A 20057-nucleotide genomic window follows, 5' to 3' on the forward strand; every position below is an offset into this window, starting at 1 on the left:
TCCATTTCCTAGTTTAATGATGGAGAGTAAAGTATTGCACTTTATTATTCAACACAAAATAATGTAGCCAACAGTAATATACAGGTACACAATTTAATATTTATTATATGCATTTTATATACATTATTTTTCAACAGCTGTACGTTTGCTATGTGGTACAATCTTAAAAATTTGCTGATTCATAGTTTGTAAAACAAAAACCTTACAAAACTCATCAAAACTCGCAAACTGATCAGAAAAGTTTTTGGAAGACTAGAAAAAATACTTTATTGTCTTAATCATGCATTACACAAACAAAATCTTTAGTTACACCATAAAATTAAGCACATCTGAAAAAATAAAATGGGATAACTAGTCCAAACACAGATTTCTGTATCCTGATTCAACTATTTTTGTATCCTATTTGTAATGCAAATACAATTTTACCCCAAATATTTTTAAACAAGATAGTTTGTTTGGAATCATGGTAAACCAAGATATGCATCTGGGGGAAATCACCTTGGTTTGTAACTTAAACTATAAAATATTCCATTTTTAGTCTATTTTAGACTATTCAAAGAGTTCCAAAATAGATATACAGGTTCCTTTAGCACATTAATAAAAGGATATAAAGACCAACAAAAAGTGAAATAAATAATAGGCTATTAGCAAGATGGATAATCCTTGATAAATAAACTTGTAAATACAGTAAGATGTACAAAATATCACATAGTGATAGGATGCCAAGATTAGTTCATTTTTTTTTTAAAGAGTTCATCTGGAGTACTAAACCCCACTGTTTCATTTTTAATACACTTAATAGTCCTTGGTTTATATGAAGACAATTATGTGATGATGAAGGTGATTTAGCATCTTTATGGAAGGACTTAGCTGAGCTGTATTAGGCAAAAGAAGGAAAAAGTGTGGTTACACGGCAGCGGGTCAGTGAGATCTCTGTGTTTTAGGGTTGTATAATGCAGAAAAACTTCAATACAATCTTGAGCACTGTTGTGACAGGCTAAATATATAAAAAGACTTATAAAAACTAGAATTTTATCCAAACATTTTGTGCAACTAATGCTAAAATATTTTAAGTTAAATTTTCTTTTTTTTTTTTTTTTTAAAGCAAAATAAGTTTAAAAGGGAATCTGTGGCATTCAACTGATAAACAGAAAATCACTAAGAGATGAAAAAAAGCTACTCTTGGAGCTCACTTTCCCCCAACAAGAGCACCACATTCCTAACCCTAAGGCAGCACACAGAGTCCAAAATAAAAGTCTTTTTAAGATCAGACTCCACATTGGCTTAAAGATACCTAAAAAACAGACATACGCTCAGTTCATATCCAGTACAGGCCACAAATAATGGAGTCCTTTTTATTTGTCCCACGAAATACAGTAATTACAATTAAATTAATGAGCCTGACATTAAGATGTGATTTCCACCAATTTATGCCTGCCTCGAATAGCCTTCTCCAGGCAGATCACATGTAGTGTTATATCAGTAACCTTGTTGATGGCAGTGATGCAGACCCTCTTTCTGTCCAAGCAAATCTGTTGTTGACGATGTGATTTTTGCCGATTCACACAAATACTTTGGCAAGGGCATCAGCCCCTGCACTGGCAATATATGCTTTTGATGGATGGAAAGCAACATCATAAATTGATTCATCTAATTTCTTCCTATGTGCTGTTATTTCTTGTACACATGTCTTGCTGTCCAAATTCCATAATCTAATAGAACAGTCATGGCCTGTAATAAAAGAATAAATAAAGTATGTTACTAGGTAATGATTCTTTTGTAAAGCTTGCGGCAGTATAGTAAGTTCAGACTTACTTCCAGACATCAAATAGATTCCATTAGGATCTACTGCTAGACTTGTAACAGCATCCAAATGAGCTACCATAGAATGGATCATTTTACCTAAATAAAACATAACACAGAAGATAAAGTTTTCACAAATAGTTACCAACTTGAGAGATCAGAAACCATAACACAGCATCAACATAAAATAGACAATCACTATAGCAATATATTTTTATTGTGGTAAAATACACATAACATAAAATTTACCATTTTAACCATTTGGGAAGGTACCATTCAGTGGCTTTTAGAGCATTCGCAATGATATGCAACCATCACCATTATCCAGTTCAGAACATTTTCATCACTGCAAAAGGAAACCCGTACCCATTAAGTAGTCACTCCCTATTTCTCCCCTTCCCCCAAGTCCCTGGTTACCACTAATCTACCTTTTCTATGATTTAGCCTATTCTCGATGCTTCATACAAATGAAATCATACACGTAACATGTGGCTTTTTGTGTGTGCCTTCTGTCATTTAAAGGTTTTCAAGGTTCACCCAGTATACAGGCATACCTAGTTTTACTGTGCTTCACAGATACTGCAGTGATTTTACAAAATGAAGATCTGTGGCAACCCTGTATTGAACAAATCTACTGGCGCCATTTTCAATAACATTGTTCACTTTGTGTCTCTGTGTCAGTTTGGGAATTCTTGCAATACTGCATGCAAACATTTTCATTATTAATATATCTGTTACGGTCATCTATGATTGGTGCTTACAACCTAGTGAAAGCTCAGCAATGGTTAGCAATTTTTTTGCAATAACGTTTTCTTTCATTAAGGCAGGTACATTGGTTTTTTAGATATAATACTATTCCACACTTAAGAGATAACAGTAAGGTATAAACATGACTTTTATATGCACTGGGAAATGAAAAAATTCATTTGACTCACTCTACTGCAAAATGGGCTTTAATGCAGTTGTGTGAACCCACAATATCTGTGAGGTATGCCTGTAATAATTTTTTGAAGGAATTTTAATTCCAAGGCAGAACTTTCCCAGTTACTCCTAAAAAAGGCATCTGTGTGACAATCTGACAGTATCTGGTAGACAGTGAAAAACATAATGACTGTATGGTTGCATCCAAGGTTTAAGATCATGTAAACTGGAATTAAACTAAAAACAGGAAGAATCTCTCTCATTAAGAAATGTAAAGAGTATTTCATTTATGGGGTTCCTGATAAATAAATCACTATGGGATATATTCCTAACTAAAGATTCTACTGTTATCAAATTCATTTATCCTTTGAAATATTAATCATTTTGTACATTAGAAACAAGAAAGGGGAGAGAGGTGGGAGTATATCAGAGAAATTATTCTGGATTTCCCCAGATAGTAACAAAAACACTGTTCTGGAAAACGGAATTTAATGAGTATCTTCAATGAAGATTTGGAAGAAAACGGGATTCAATGGCAAGTTAAAATTAAAAAAAAAAGTTATGAGTACAAAGTTGTGTTGCATAAATACTTTGGGGGCAGGGGAATTAGCCTCCGCACTGGCAGTATATGCTTTTGGATAGACAGAAAGCAACATCATAAATTCATTTATCCAAGAAGAGAATAAAATAGCAAATACAGATACTTAAAAAAATGTCCTCCCCTTTCACTCAGCAATGAGTCTTTACTATTCAAATGCTTGAGCTGCTCCTAATGAGAGGCCTTCTCCAGCATTCTAGTTACAATCATTTGCCATGTTTCTGGTCCTCTGATGACATTCCACACTGGAATATGAAATATATCTACTTTTGTTATTTGCTACAGCTACTGGCCTGAATATAAAACCACAACATAATCAAACGTGCAAAAAGTTACTCTGAAAAACATAAAAAGTCCTATCACTTTCTGGCAATACTAAGCATGTCATCAGTTAAGTACAAAATTAAGTCTCTCATCATTTCAAATGACATCTGATGGTTTTTCACTAATACTAACAGAATAATTTTAGGGATTCTTCTCTACTACAGAAAAATCATTCAACATACTATCTTTAATTGCTTAGTCCAACACAATTCATCTATCAGTTCTAGAATCCATTCCTCACAATATGCCTATAAAAAAACCAAGTATGAAATTGTTGGCTTCCAGGACAATACTCTCAAATAATTAGGGGTTAAGCAAGATTAGCTTCTCTGAAAAAGTCAAATCTTTGATGGTCACTCTTAACTCACAGATCTAGTGCTAACTTCTTTCCTGAGAATGATCCTGTATCTCCTAAATTTAACATGTCTTAAATACAAAGAATTCTTTCATCCAAACAGCAGAAATACCCATTTCTTTAAGGGTACTATAATCTTCCCAGTTTATCTCCTGTGCACTAAATTAACCCTCACTATGAAAACCTGAGTCAGTTTAGAGTCAACCCTTCCTCTCCCCAAATATGTGGAATGCAAAACCAATTTGAATGCTGGGCTTCCACTGGTAACCACAGAAGTCACAAAACTTCTGACACCTCCCAAGAATTAGGATTCCTCCTTTCTCAACATATACTTAAAGCTTCTCACATTTAACCAATTTTACTTTTGCCTCATGCCTCTGCTACTACCTCTCTTCGCTGACCAAAATTAATTCTTTCCTTCTGTAACAGAGGCAAATAGAGGATACATGCAGTCACCTGTTCTCCCCTCCCTGGCACCTTAAGCCCTTGGACTTGGACAATCAATATCATGGGCCGCTAAGAAATGGGGACAAAAATAGGTATTAAAAAAACGTGGATTGCGGAAGCAAACTGAATGAGTGTGAATCCCAACCCTTTAATTTCTCTCTGCTGTGTAACAATGAACTAATTATATAACTTAAGACTTTTATTTCAAACCTAAAATGGAGACAATAATAATATATCTACTTTACAGTTAGTTATAAGAGGAACAAACATGTTTATATGTAAATCTAATAGAACAATGTCTCACTTGCAGTAAGCAATATAACACTAGGGTATAAATTCTAAGAGGACCAGACATTTTATTTTGTTCACCAAGCAATGAAAACTATGCCAAGGATATGGCAGACACTCAATAAATTGTGAATGAATGAGTCCACAACAAATTCAGTATCTTCTGTTTCCAACTCCTCCATATTACTCACTTATACACCTTCTCCTAGACTCACTATCACTAACTAAATCTCTCAGGAACAGTATATGCAACACAAATTTATATCTCTACCAAATTTTAAAAATCATGAGCCCTTAATATTTCTCTAGAATAGTAGAAACTGAAATTATTTAAAGTCAAAGATCTACCAGATAATGCAATTTAAATAATCTTTCTAAACCAATTTTATAAACCCCTACTCAAATATTTTAAGTGGTTTTCACAGTGTATAGTATAAACAAAAATCCATCATTCTTAGCCTGGCTCTGAAAAGTTCTCCTCCATTGATTGGGTTTCTCTTCTCCAAACTTACCTTTTTGGCGTTACCTATAAGAAACTTCTGTTCTAGCCCAAGTTTCTACCACCATGCTGACTCTACTCAAAATATGCCCTTATCTGGAATTTCTTACTACCTTCTTTCCTTAAAACAACAACAAAAAAACCTTACCATTTCTTTAAGGCAAAGACCAAACTCTTACTACGAAAACTCCTTTATCTAGCATGGCTCATTTTACTGCATGTACGAGTGCACACGTGCGCGTGCATGTGTGCAAGCACACACATACATCCTATTTCCCCAAACAATGATAAGCTCCCAGAGAGCAGAAACCACACCTTACACAACATATAGCTAGTGTGCGTGGAATACAAAATGCTAAATATATTTTTGCTGTTAAAATCTAAGAACTTATTGAATCCATTCATAGTATCAATTTCTATAATGTTTGAGATTAAAAAATCAATTAAATATATTAGTCATTTGCCAGAATAATATTCTATTAGAAACTTAACTAACTGGCAACATCAGACCAGTTATGGAAATATTCTAGTTTGTCACATTTACTTTTTTTAATTTTTTTTAATGTTTTTATTTATTTTTAAGACAGAGAGAGAGAGCATGAGCAGGGGAGGGGCAGAGACCGAGGAAGACACAGAATCTGAAGCAGGCTCCAGGCTCTGAGCTGTCAGCACAGAGCCCGACGTGGGGCTCGAACTCACAGACTGTGAGATCATGACCTGAGCTGAAGTTGTACGCTTAACTGACTGAGCCACTCAGGCGCCCCACATTTATTTTTTATAAAGTTTTTTTAATGTTTTATTTATTTTTGAGAGAGAGAGAGAGCATAAACAGGGAAGGGGAAGAGAGAGAAGAGAACAGAGGATCTGAAGCAGGCTCCATGCTGACAGCAGAGAGCCCAATGTGGGGCTTGAAGCCACAAACCGCAAGATCATGACCTGAGCTGAAGTCGGATGCTTAATCGACTGAACCACCCAGGTGCCCTTAGTTTGTCACATTTAAATGAATTAACATTTTTCAGGGAAAAGTTTCTTTGGAAACAGTATATCTAAACACAATTTACAGTTTAACTCAATGTTGTTATGTATAGTGTTTACCTGTGTGTGAAGTGAGACAGGATTTAAATTTTTTTTTCACATTTATTTATTTTTGAGAGAGAGCAAGACAGAGTGTGAATGGGGGAGGGGCAGAGAGAGGGGGCATGGCGGGGGGCACAGAATCTGAAGCAGGCTCCAGGCTCTGAGCTGTCAGCACGGAGCCCGACATAGGGCTGGAACTCATGGACCATGAGATCATGACATGAGCTGAAAGTCAGACGCTTAACTGACTGAGCCACCCAGGTGTCCCTAAGTGAGACAGGATTTAAAAATAATTTTTTTCATTGTTTAGAGCCTATCGCTTTGTCTTTACATTACAGATAAGGTAACCAGACTAGTTAACAGAAAGAATAAATTGGTAGAATTTGTAAATGATCTGAAAAACTACAGGCTCCTTGTTATTAAATAAAATTTTATTACTATGTTCTTGATTTCTGCCAATAAACTAGCTCTAGAGAATCACATTTTGCTGTTAATACACTACTAAAATTCCTGAACCTCCCCTTACAAATATAAATCCTCAATAGGTAATTAAAAAAAAAAATCTTTATAGGAGCACCTGGGTGGCTCAGTCTGTTAGGTGACTGACTTCGGCTCAGGTCATAATCTCACAGTTTGTGGGACTGAGCCCCATGTCAGGCTCTGTGCTGATAGCTCAGAGCCTGGAGCCTGCTTCAAATCCTGTGTATATCTCTCTCTCTGCCCCTCCTCTACTCATGTTCTGTCTCCCTTTCTCAAAAATAAACATTAAAAAATTTTTTTTAATCTTCTTATAAATACAGTAAAGGAAATTATCTCTGTGCTAGCAGCAGAGGTAGATCTTGAGGCTTCATAAATATGTTCAAAGAAATTGGGGCGCCTGGGTGGCGCAGTCGGTTAAGCGTCCGACTTCAGCCAGGTCACGATCTCGCGGTCGGTGAGTTCGAGCCCCGCGTCAGGCTCTGGGCTGATGGCTCGGAGCCTGGAGCCTGTTTCCGATTCTGTGTCTCCCTCTCTTTCTGCCCCTCCCCCGTTCATGCTCTGTCTCTCTCTGTCCCCAAAATAAATAAAAAATGTTGAAAAAAAATTAAAAAAAAAATAAAATAAAAATGTTCAAAGAAATGATTTGAGAAGGTGTTAAACTGAGAACTTTCATATGAATATGAATCTTCTTTCCTGTGCAATACAGATTGTGAATATCCATTCTCTTCTCAACTTGTTCCACTGAGTTAAAAGGAACCTGTCCATTAGAGTGTTATTTTAACACAGGGATTTGTTGTTAGACTCTAAAGATTAATAATTATAACTATGTTCTCTATAAACTTCAAAGAGAATGTGTAGTTCTGATTTGCTGTCTTGCTTAATCTATTGCCCGGCAGTAGGGTTGCAATTAACATTTAAGTTTTTTTTACTTGGAAATCCTTCAATACCCATTTTAACTTCTCAAAGAAGCTTCTCTAGCTGAGCACAAACAGTAACTTATGTGGTATTCTAATGACAGATGAAACAGGTCTATGGCCAAATTAAAATTTATTTTGACTTCTATATAATTGGTAAGTTTCCTTACAAGAAATGGAGGCAAAATGGCAATAAACCATTTCCACTATTTTATCATTTAAGCTGAGAAATAATTCTAACAGCATATTTGAAATGTCCAACACCAGAAAGAGACCTCTTCTGCTATACTAATGCCCAACAAAACATGAAGAAAAAAATTCAAATGGATGAGTTTATATTTAACATGACATGAAAAAATCGTTAATAGATAGGCAAGGTATTATATATGCCTAAGAACAGAACTTGACATGTAAGTAAAACAAAAATCTTAGTTAAAATGGTTTAACTTAGCAATCTTGAAGGCAAAAAGTCCATGTGTCTTACATAAAAGAACAGCCTTTTAAAAAAACAAACAAAAAAACAAACAAAAAACCACACTAGCCTTTGTGCTCAGTGCAGAGCCCAATATGGGGCTTGATCTCACCACTCTGAGATCAAGACCTGAGCTGAGATCAAGAATCAGACACTTGATGGACTGAGCCACCCAGGCACCCCCACCAAAATAGCATTTTTGATCATGTCAAATTTACAGTATTATTAATAAGACTAAAAAGAAAAAAAGACAATCTACTTACCCGTTTTATTATCAAAAAATTTGATGTGTCTATCTTCATGAGCAGTTATTGTAACAGGAAGTGTGGGATGACTTACTACTCTGTTAATGTGATTATTGGATTGTAAACCTGAAAAATAAAGGCAGATAATGCAGTAAAATTCAAACCTTCAATTAAAAACTGGATGATGGTTTTTTTATTCTTACCAAAAAATAAGAATCATTTAGAAATTAAAGCATTTGTATAAAATAAAAATATGAGAAAACCAGAGCCGTAGAGAGATAAAGTTTCTTTAAAAATACATGTTTAAGCTACCATGTCCTATAATATGGATAGTACTAACTCTGAGTTTAGGAAAAGTTAGAAGTACTTTAATGCAGATTGTCAGTACAGATGATTTAGAATCTTTTATTTGTTTGAAAGAGAGAGAGCAAGTGGGGGACAAACACAGGAAATCCCAAGCAAGCACCACGCTGTCAGCAGGGAGCCTGATGCAGGGCTTGATCCCATGAACCATGAGATCATGACCTGAGCTGAAATCAAGAGTTGGATGCTCAACCGACTGAGCTACTCAGGCACCCCTAAATGATTTAGAATCTTAAAAGACTCACGGTAATTATTACTTTAAATAAACAGCCCATAAATGAATTATAAACATTTAATGAAAAAATGTGTAAGTAATAATTAGATGTTTGCAAGGAACAATGCCCATCCTACCCACATTCACCAAAAACAAAAAAAACAAAACAAAACAAAAAACACCACAAGAACAGGAATCAATGTTCTTAGGGATACCTTTCTTTGTAACCAAACTCTTAAAGTTTTTACTAAATTAGACAGAGAAGGATCAAAATTCAGAGGGGCGTGTGGGTGGTTCAGTTAGGTTAAACATTGGACTTGTGATTTTGACTCAGGTCATGATCTTACGGTTTGTGAGATCAAGCCCCATGTTGAGCTCTGTGCTGACAGCATGGAGCCTACTTGGGATTCTCTCTCATAATAAATAAATGTTAAAATAAAAACTAATGGGAAAATATCAACATTATTAGATTTAAACTAAATCAGTCATTCCACATATATATAAGAACTCTTAACTGAACTTAAGATACATTACCTAAGAGGGAGAAAGGGAATAGAGATGAAAAGACTTCTCTGAGCATAATGTGGAGATTTGACCATGAAAGCATTTAAATGGTTTAAATAATAATAAAGTGATTATTTTTTAAAGCACTCACAAAAAACACAAGTTAACTTAAAAGAATGTAACTGTAGGGGCACCTGGGTGGCTCAGTCAGTTAAGTGTCCAACTTTGGCTTAGATCATGATCTCACGGTTCGTGGGTTCAAGCCCTGTATTGGGCTCTGTGCTGACAGCTTGGAGCCTGGAGCCTGCTTCAGATTCTGTACCTCCCTCTCTTTCCCCCTCCCCTGCTCGCACTCTCTCTCTCCCTCATAAATAAATAAACATTAAAAAAATTAAAAAAAAAAAAAAAAGAATGTAACTGTATATCCAATTGGGGTATGAACACACAAAAAAAGAACCATTTCAAGTAACTTTAAAGCATAGTAATTAGCCTGTCTGTCCCTAGTGGAATATACCATGAATACAAAACTACTATTGGTAGTAGTACTGGTTTTATTATTCTGAGATGACTGTATTTGTACTGTGGAATAAATCAAACAAGAGATTACAATGATTTTGCTGAGAACCAAGAGTTTAGCATGAATAAAATGAGGTAAGGGGCACCTGGGTGGCTTAGTTGGTTAGGTGTCCAAGTCTTGATTTCAGCTCAGATCATGATGTCATGGTTCATGAGACTGAGAGCAGTGTTGGGCTCTGTGCTATTAGTGCTTGGGATTCTCTCCCTCCCTCTCCCTCTGCCCCTCTCTCACTTGTATTCTCTCTCAAAACAAACTTTAAAAATAAATAAATAAATAAATAAATAAATAAATAAATAAATAAATAAATAAAATGAGGTAAAAAGCAATGACAGAAATCTAATAATCTTTTTTTTAATGAAATATTAATTCATTTTTAAGAGTGTGTGTGAGCAGGGTAGGGGGAGAGAGAGGAGGACAGAAGATCTGAAGTGGGCTCTGGGCTGACAGTAGGGAGCCTGAAGTGGGGCTCAAACTCAGGAACTCTGAGATCATGACCTGAGCCGAAGTCGGCCGCTCAACCAACTGAGCTACCCAGATGCCCCACAATGAGATAAATCTAAATTTGAACAGGAAGTATTTGAATAGGAAGCATTAGTATGAAGTTTATCAGTGTTTTTCTTTATTAAAAGTGCATTTGTAGCTCTGTTCACTGAAAAAGCCTAAAACAATGAGCAACTCAAGAGCTACAAAAGCCATGAGAACCAATCCAATAGCCTTGCACCTATATTGTGGTCTCTAAATGCCATTTTCCAATAAAAGAAACTATGACTCCTTAGAGAAATGGGTAATTTCAGTCTGAGGCACAAAATGAACAAGATGGACCTAAACATCTTGCTACATCAGAAAGTGAGAAAGCTATCAATGACTAGCAGAGTCAGGTCAAAATGACTCAAGAGCCAAAGTGAATAAGCTCCCACTGGCCAAAGATGAAATAATCTGAGGAGTGATAAAGATAACTTGCAGTAGATTAAAACACATCAGATAATTTATATCTGAGATCAGAGATTACGATGGTTTATTTATTTTGAGGGATAGAGAGCGCACAAGCAGAGGAGAGGCAGAGAGAATCCCAAGCAGATTCTGTACTGTCAGCACAGAGCCGTATGTGGGCTCGAATTTACGAACCACGAGATCATGACCTGGACCGAAATCAAGAGTTGGATGCTAAACCAACTGAGCCACCCAGGCACCCCTCAATGGTTACCTTTAGGTGATGCTAGGAAACCACTTCATTATTTTGAAAACTTCATTCATTATAAAGGTGGGGGGATCAACAACTGACCTTCCCCTTCACTTATAATCACTAACTCCAGGGTAACCAAATTACTGATAAGGGGTATTCCCTTTTATAGACAGATTCTAGCTAATAAGTGGAAAAGAAATGAAAGTATTAGAAAATCATTTTTCAAGAGAATTATGGACCTATGCAATAATCAAGATTGAAAACGTAAGAAAAATATAAACAACCAGACAATATTTACTTCCAATAAAAGTTCACACATTACTATGAAATAGTCTTGCCAAGAACCTTTAAAAACTTTAAAATGAAGACAAATAAAAACATTAAACCTGAGTTTGAATAAGCTTCTAGATCTATAAACTATTTACAGAAATGAAATGAAAAGAGAAAGCACCTTAAATGATACCACAAGGATGCAAACAGCAAAATTCACACTGTGGAGACTCTATAGGACAAACTATCCAATTTCTTCAATTAAAAAACCCAAAGGAAATAAAAGAGATGGACAGAGAATCTACAGATAGGAAGAAACCTGAGACTTATCAACCAATTACAATGCATAGGCCTTATCTGGATCCCTATTTAAATAAACTGAAAAACACATACCACTTTCTAAACATTCAGATGTAATTACTGGAGCTGGATAATGAATTCCTCAGGCTTATATTCTCTACTTTTATATGTATTTCCATTAAAAATTTTAGGGGCGCCTGGGTGGCTCAGTCGGTTAAGCTCAGGTCACGATCTCACGGTCCCTGAGTTCGAGCCCTGCGTCAGGCTCTGGGCTGATGGCTCAGAGCCTGGAGCCTGCTTCAGATTCTGTGTCTCCCTCTCTCTCTGCCCCTCCCCCGTTCATGCTCTGTCTCTCTGTCTCAAAAATAAATAAACATTAAAAAAAAAATTAAAAAAAAATTTTTTTTTAAATTATTTCCCTCGGGGCGCCTGGGTGGCTCAGTCGGTTAAGCATCTAACTCTTGATTTTGACTTGGGTCACGATCTCACAGTTCATGAGCTCGAGCCCCACATCGGGCTCTATGATGATGGTGAGGAGCCTGCTTGGGATTCTCTCTGTATCCCCCTCTCTCTGTTCCTCCACTTGTGCTCTCTCTCTCAAAATAAATAAATAAACTTAAATAAACTAAACTAAAATAAAACAAATAAACTCCCCTTTTGCATCTGTGTTGCTCTACTCTCTGTCCCCTATACTCTCTAAGTTTTTAAGCATAATTTGAGAAAACAGCAGAAAACAATGTAAATGAGTACAACTACAACACATTAAAACTTTTTTCATCATAAATTCAAACAGTCAAAATGTGAAAATTAAGATTATTGTTATTATTTAATAATCTTGTAAGGTTTCAAAGAAACTTATGGAAACTTACCAGAATCTATCTGTGAGGAAAGCATCACCAATGATTGTGATGTTTCTAAATCATAAATTACTGTACTACCAGTGTTGAAAGAGGTCACCATATGAGCTGGATCACAGCCTATAAAGTCAACTGATGTAGGGATTCCATGCTCTGAAAAGGATCCCCAAAGAGACACAAAGTAAAAACAATTTAGAAATCCCTGCTTTTCTCAAGTATTTTTGAAATAATGTTAATAATGAAAACGAGAGTGATTATATTAGGATAGTGAGATACAACAGGTAATTTTCCCTTAATTATTTTAAGTTGTTATAATATTCTGTTTAACATCATAAGAAAAACAGAGGGCTCAAAAGTTAAGAGGAGATATGTGCAGAAGTTAATTCTCTTATGCATTTTCTGCTAAGAAAGAAAAACAATCCAAGGTGAGTCTGCTGGCCGACTTGCCAACATTATTTTTTACCGTAAAATGATAAATTAGCATTCTCACATCACTGTTGTGGGAGAATACACCTGTTTGAGACCTATAAGCCTCATCATGTAGCTCATACAGATTGAATTTTTGGATCTGTGAACATAAAGCTTAGAGTCTGGAATCTGCCAATGCGTTACTATCCTGCCATGTCCAGAGCAGCAATTTCTCTCTTTATTGAAGTCAATGGGCCAGATTAATGCACAATTAGGTGAAATCCAGAGTCAAGCAATTAATTACCCAGATGAAGTAAGAAACAAATATCTAAATCAATTTTTACCTCAAAAGCTTGGGTAATTGAAAAATTAGTAGAACCACTAATGTATTGAAGAGACTTAACAAAATTAAGCATATATAATTCATCTAAAATACAACATAGTTTTAAAGGTCTGATTTTTAAAAATAACTTTAAAGTGACTCAAATATGAGTAATGCTAAAACATAAACATATGTACATAAATAAATGTTATTGCAAAGCAAATTGCCTAAAGCTTTATTGACAGGAAAATATTTGAAACTGTACAAGTAACTAACTCAGTTTGTACTTCCCACTTAAGGTTACTATTTCAATGATTATTAGACTTCTCAACCAATGTGCTCATAACATGGTATCAGCTATGCTTAAGACTGGGACCCCTTTAGTCTTTGTGGGCAGCCACCTGAATTGATGGAGGGTTTCAAGTTGTTCATATAAGTGGCCTCATTTGTCTACTGCACTATTACAAACAGTTTTATTTTTTAAATAGGATACGTCCTGAAAAGGTCAAAAGGCACCAAGCTATAGGATGTACTTGTAAAGCACCTTTCTTGTTTATAAGAAATGACTAGGAGTAAAAAGAGTATCACAAGCTTTATAAAATTCTTTCAATACATCTCTTGGAGTAGCAAAGAAATAGTAAATCAATTGCTTTGTTGTTTGTATCTTCCAAATTATTAAAAAGGTAACTTTTTTATAAGGGCCAAATATACTCACCCTTGTCTCCATTGTAAGTGCAAATACATGGCAATTTTTCTTGTGGATTCCATAACCTAATAGTGCCATCTGCTGAACAAGACAGTAATTGATTTTTTATGCCACTATAAGCAAGACCCCAGACAGCATCTGTATGTGCAACTAAAGTGCCAGCTAGAACATTTGGCTCTGGGAAGAAACAACAAACAAACAAAAATTAGCTTAAAACAGTTGGAAAGAAATGTTTTGGATAAAGAGAACTTACCATATAATTATGTATAAAAGACTACATATGATGGCCCTAAGAAGATAACCAAAGTGTACACAATGGTCATCACTAAGTTGTGGAATTATGGGTTATTTTTATCTCCCCCACAATACTCTCCTGTATTTTTGCAATTTTCTATGCTTTTATTTTGTCTTGAGTTTAATTTTATTTAATTTTAAGTTTTTATTTAAATTCTACTTAGTTAATATACGGTGTAATATTAGTTTCAGGAGCAGAACAAGGGCCCTCCTTAATGCCTACCTGCCCTCCATCAACCCTATTTGTTCTCTACAGTTAAGAGTCTTATTTTCAGATTTGCTTTCCTTTCTCCCCGCCCCTTCCCCTATGTTCATCTGTTTTGTTTCTTAAATTCCACATGGTGAAATCATATGGTATTTATCTTTCTGACTTATTTTGCTTAGCATAATATACTCTAGCTTATGAAGAACATACACTTTTTAACAAACAGCTTTAATGAGATATAATTCCCATACCATATAATTCACCAATTTAAAGTGTACAATTCAGTGGTTTTTAGTATCTTCACAGAGTTATTCAATCATCAGCACCTCAATTTTAGGACACTTTCATCACTCATTAGCCACGCCTTCCCCATCCCAATTCTCCCTGCTTTTCCACAGCCCTATGTAACCACTAATCTACTTTGTTTCTAGAAGTTTGTTTATTATGGACATTTCATACAAACAGCCTTTTGTGACTGGCTTCTTACACTTAGCATAATGTTCCCAAGGTTCATTCATGCTGTAGCATGTCAGTACTTTCTTTTTAATGCTGAGTAATATCCACGGTACGGACATACTACATTTTATCATCATTTGATGGACATGGTAGCTGAAAATAACACTGTACACAATCTGTCCTACAATCCTGTATCTCTAGTAAACTTCCACTTTCCACGGCTATTTAAAAAAAATTTTTTTTTAATGTTTATTTTGAGAGAGAGAGAGAGAGAGAGAGAGAGAGAGAGAGTGAGAGCGCAAACAGGGGAGACATTTCCTGTCTGCAGACATCCTAAGCAGGCTGCGCACTGTCAGCACAGAGCTGGATGAGGGGCTCAAACCCATGAACCATGAGATCATGACCTGAGCCAAACCCAAAAGTCAGACGCTTAACTGACTTGAGCCACTCAGGAACCCCTCCACAGCTATTTCTTATTATCTCCAGAATTCTCATAGTTCCCAACCCCCCTTCCTCATGAATGATTACTTCACTGAGAAAATAGAACACTGAAGAACCTCTCCCCCATCTTTCCACCACCCAATCTACTAGTGTCTAAAGCCATCTTCTCCTTGCTTCCATATAGGAAGTAAGGAATTTTCCTTTTTTTAAAAAAATGTTTATTTTTGAAAGAGAAAGAGAGAAGGGAGGGAGAAGAGAGAGAGGGTGACAGAGGATCCAAAGTGGGCTCTCTGCTGTCAGCGCACTCAGGAATTGTGAGATTATGACCTAAACTGAAGTTGGATTGAGCCACCCAGGCACCCCAGGAATTGTTCTCCTTCTTATCAAAGGCTAATTCTATCACGTATATTCTGGATTCCATTCAACTCACTAAGTTGCTTTCATGATGACAGTTTCCCTACTATACAGTAATTCTCCTTCTCCTTGGGATCATTACCACAGCAAACAAATATGCTCCAGAATCTCCTGACTTAAAAAAAACCTTAACCTTACATCACCATTCCAAGAGACCTACAGAAAGGCATATTAAATATTCTTTTTATCTCTCATTCACTCTCTCAATCAGTCTAATCTGGTTTCTGATACCATAACTACACCAAAACAATCCTTGCTAAAATCACCAATGATGAATTCTCTTCTAGCAAGTTTAAAAAATTTTTCTGTCTTTGAAGATTTCTTTGTTATTCTCATCACACTGCTTTTCATTCAGAGTATGCCCAGAAAAGTTGCCCAGAGGTCCCTTTACCTTCTGGTCTTAATCCCAGTATCCAACCTCCAGCCAGCTAAAACCTGGGTGACCTATTTGACACTTATAAAAAGGAACCTTTCTATCCTCTTAATATTATACTTCTCAGCAACATTTCAAAGTGCAGAATGCTTCCTTCTTCTCAAAATGGCTTTTTCTTTTGGTATGCTTCCAAGATCCCATTGTCCTGCACCTCTTCCTTCCTCAGTTTCCTTTGTTGGTTCTCTTGCTCTAGTCACTCTCCCAATGTCAGAGTTGCTCAGGACTTTGCCTTCTCTTCATGCCCTACACAACATGCTCTCCCTGTATTATACAATCCATTCTCATATCTTGATATTAATTACTTGATATGCCATTTCTTAACATGCCTAAAAACCGAACTCACCATCTTTAATCTTCTTACAACTGTTCTGCCCCCATTTCAATATGTTACCATTATATACTCAATTGCTCATGTCAAAAAATACAGAGTGGTGGTAAAAATGTTCTGAATTAGATAGTAGTAATGGCTGCATAACCCTGTGAATATAGTAAAAACCACTGAACTGTATACTTAACAAGGGTGAATTTTATCATATGTGAATGTCAATAAAGCTGTTTTAAAAAGTAACAAAATCAAGAATCACTTATCCATCAATTTCTCTACTCAATCCAATTTTTCAGTAGATTCTGCTTATTCTATACCTTACCTCCCCAATATATCATAAATTCATTTTTCACCAACTGCTTTGCTACCAACTGGTTTATCACCACTATGATCTTAGAAACATCATCTCTCACCTACTCTACTAGAGCACTACATCAGAACTTTACATTAGTATTCTTTTCTACACTTCTCCCACCCCTAAGCTATTCTCCTTGGCTTAAATGTCACTATTTTGGACTACATCTCAAGATTCTGTCACTCTTTCATAGTACTGTATCTTCATACCACTTACCATAATTTTTAACCACAGACTCCACCCCCTTATTTATTTATTTATTTAATGTCTGTCTTTTCCATTGCACTGATTATTATTTCTTTTTTTTATTTTTTTTTATTTTTTTATTTTTTTTATTTTTTTATTTTTGGGACAGAGAGAGACAAAGCATGAACGGAGGTGGGGCAGAGAGAGAGGGAGACACAGAATCGGAAACAGGCTCCAGGCTTTGAGCCATCAGCCCAGAGCCTGACGCGGGGCTCGAACCCACGGACTGCGAGATCGTGACCTGGCTGAAGTCGGACGCTTAACTGACTGCGCCACCCAGGCGCCCCATATTATTTCTTGATGTAGTACTTAACACTCTACTTGGCAAATTAAGGCACCAAGTGTATGTTAAATAAAAAGACCAAGGAGCTCTTGAATTCTTTTTGAATGAACCAAACATTAAGTAGACCATTGTTTATCTAGCCATTCTCAAACTAATAAATATTCATTTAATTTTATTTTTTTTGTAATTGCAAACACTGCCCTTATAAATATATTTGAATAATATACAGGTATTTCTGTGGGACATATTCTAAAGTGACATTTATGAATAAAAGGTTTTTTTTTAATTAAGAAATTTTTTGTCTTCTAAAAAATTGTCCTGATTTACACGACGGTGCCTATTAGTTTCTATTGTCTTCTGCCAATAGTTTTGAACTACATAAACTATTTTTTAATAGATTAAAATAGTTTAATATATTATTCTTTTTATTAAATTTTATTCTCTTCCTTTTTGTTAGCTAGTACTAAAATTGACGTTTTAAATAACATAGTTTTTTATTTTCGGACACAATAAAGTACCAACTCACAGGCTTAAATATTCCGTGGCACAATATTTCTTAATTTTTCTCTTTAACAAAGCAAATTAAATGAAAGCTAAAAGAGGAGACCGATACATGTTTCAACAACCTTATAATAATATTTTGTCAGCTCCATTCACTTAAAAAATGTTTTAAGTCTTTTACTTACCATATGTATCATATGGATCCACATTAGGGCTAGGCATATTCCACCACTGGATGGTTGCATCTATACCACCACTAAAACACTGTTCTCCATTAGAACTAATAGCTAGTGACAGAACAGGACCACTATTATAGGAAAAGAAGGAAAAAATTACTTATGAAGCCTAAGAAGAAACTCAAATCCATACTCCCCCAACCTCTAAATTTACATGATATCTAAAAACTGTTTAAAATAAACATGTAAACTTGAATAGTACTGATTATATTCTCACTAATACAATTATTAATCAAAATATTACTCAACTAATATATTTTCTAATAAAAAGCAAACATTATGAGAAAATTACAAGGTTTGAAGATTGATAAAAAATAGTGAACAATAACTATGGCTGTTAATTTAAATACAAATTCAATAAAACTTACATGTGGGCCCTAAATGTGTAGATAGGCTCTACATCTAAAGAGGCACTCCTAAAAGAGGAGAACACAAGGGTGGGGGAGGAGAAGGTAATTAAATAACTTCAAATCACTGGCTGACATTCAGGAATCATTAGGTAAGATCAAATGAATGCATAAATAGGATGACAAAGAAGAAGAATTGCTTATAATTATTAGCAAATTTGGAAGAAAAAAAAAAAAAAGACAGGCTAATATGAAAATACTTGCTTTTTGGCAGGAACTGTTTTTTGCAAGTTCCAAAGTTTCAGAGTATGGTCCTCAGAGGCAGTAACCAGCACAGGTTCTACAGGATGAAAAGCTAATGCCCGTACTCCATCGAAATGGCTACGTAGTGTATACTTGGGATTCCATGTCTTTCGAAAGGCATCTTTATTGGCAGGCAACTACAAAGAAAGAGTCCAATATTAAGTGGTAAAAGTAGTAAATTGATAGGCATGTGGAGTTTCGTGTGTTTTGGCGTGTTTAAAATATACATATTAAACTGCTTTGATAAAATGTCCAGTGGAAATTTAATGTACCCTAAAAACTTGATAACCAATCTTTATCATTTAACAAATGATACTAAGAAGAATAACTTCAATTAGCTTTCAAATACCTACATCAAATGAAGAGTTTCTTAATCTGTTTTACCTAATCATCAGGCTAAACCCAAAGGTCCTATTAAATGTGAGATGAGAACAAAAAATAACCATGCTGCAATGTTTTACATGGAAACAATAAAAATTATATAAATTACTACCAAAAATCCAAGAGAACAGTATTAAATACAGTTGTCATTTGGAAAATTAGCATGTGAAATTTTTAAAGGCAGCAGATTAAGATACTTTCCAAAAGTCTGAACTAAAGACACTTAAAGAATATTGTCATCGTATTTTTATTATCATTGTTGATATTGGTACGAGGTTAATCTTTTTACCTTCATTTCTCCATCTGTAAAGATAGGCTGTGAAACCACTTCTAAAGTAGTCAAAAGTTTAATAGAATTTAGTTGCTTATATACTTTGAAAATATAAATGAGAATAATAATCCAGCCCACCAAGGCTGATGTCTCTAAAAGCATGCTAATATAGGTAAAACCTAAGTATAACATGTAGAAAAAAGGAGTTTGTTATAAAAGGGAAAAATTTAATTTGCTGAAAAACTGCAAATTCATTCATACAAAATCTAAACAAGTATAGTTAACTCTCAATTGAGTGTTTATTGTCTATAAAAAATTTAGTTCAAGACTAGTTTCACCTCTAAACACTATCCTTCCCATCCAATCTCCATCCTTTCCCCATCCCTCAAATGAAGGACTAAGTAAGTGTTCAGGAAATGGCAAGCTAACTTTAACATTA

At 35.2% G+C, this 20057-nt stretch overlaps 1 protein-coding gene across 4 annotated transcripts in view; it reads right to left on the minus strand.

Annotated features, from left to right (window-relative positions):
- Nucleotides 1-20057, minus strand: part of STRN3 (striatin 3) — a 107106-nt gene continuing 87049 nt past the window's right edge. For 3 of the 4 annotated variants that reach the window (XM_043554331.1, XM_043554334.1, XM_043554333.1), the window contains 8 exons: nt 18928-19103; nt 18685-18732; nt 18266-18387; nt 14137-14304; nt 12704-12844; nt 8442-8549; nt 1816-1902; nt 1-1731 (listed from right to left, as the gene is read on the minus strand). In XM_043554331.1, the coding sequence (XP_043410266.1) occupies nt 1562-1731; nt 1816-1902; nt 8442-8549; nt 12704-12844; nt 14137-14304; nt 18266-18387; nt 18685-18732; nt 18928-19103 (1020 nt within the window). In that variant the 3' untranslated portion in view covers nt 1-1561. The remainder of the gene's footprint in view (nt 1732-1815; nt 1903-8441; nt 8550-12703; nt 12845-14136; nt 14305-18265; nt 18388-18684; nt 18733-18927; nt 19104-20057) is intronic. The other variant, XM_043554332.1, reaches the window with a different exon arrangement.

Source organism: Prionailurus bengalensis, chromosome B3 (genome assembly GCF_016509475.1).
Source record: "Prionailurus bengalensis isolate Pbe53 chromosome B3, Fcat_Pben_1.1_paternal_pri, whole genome shotgun sequence".
NCBI lineage: Eukaryota > Metazoa > Chordata > Mammalia > Carnivora > Felidae > Prionailurus > Prionailurus bengalensis.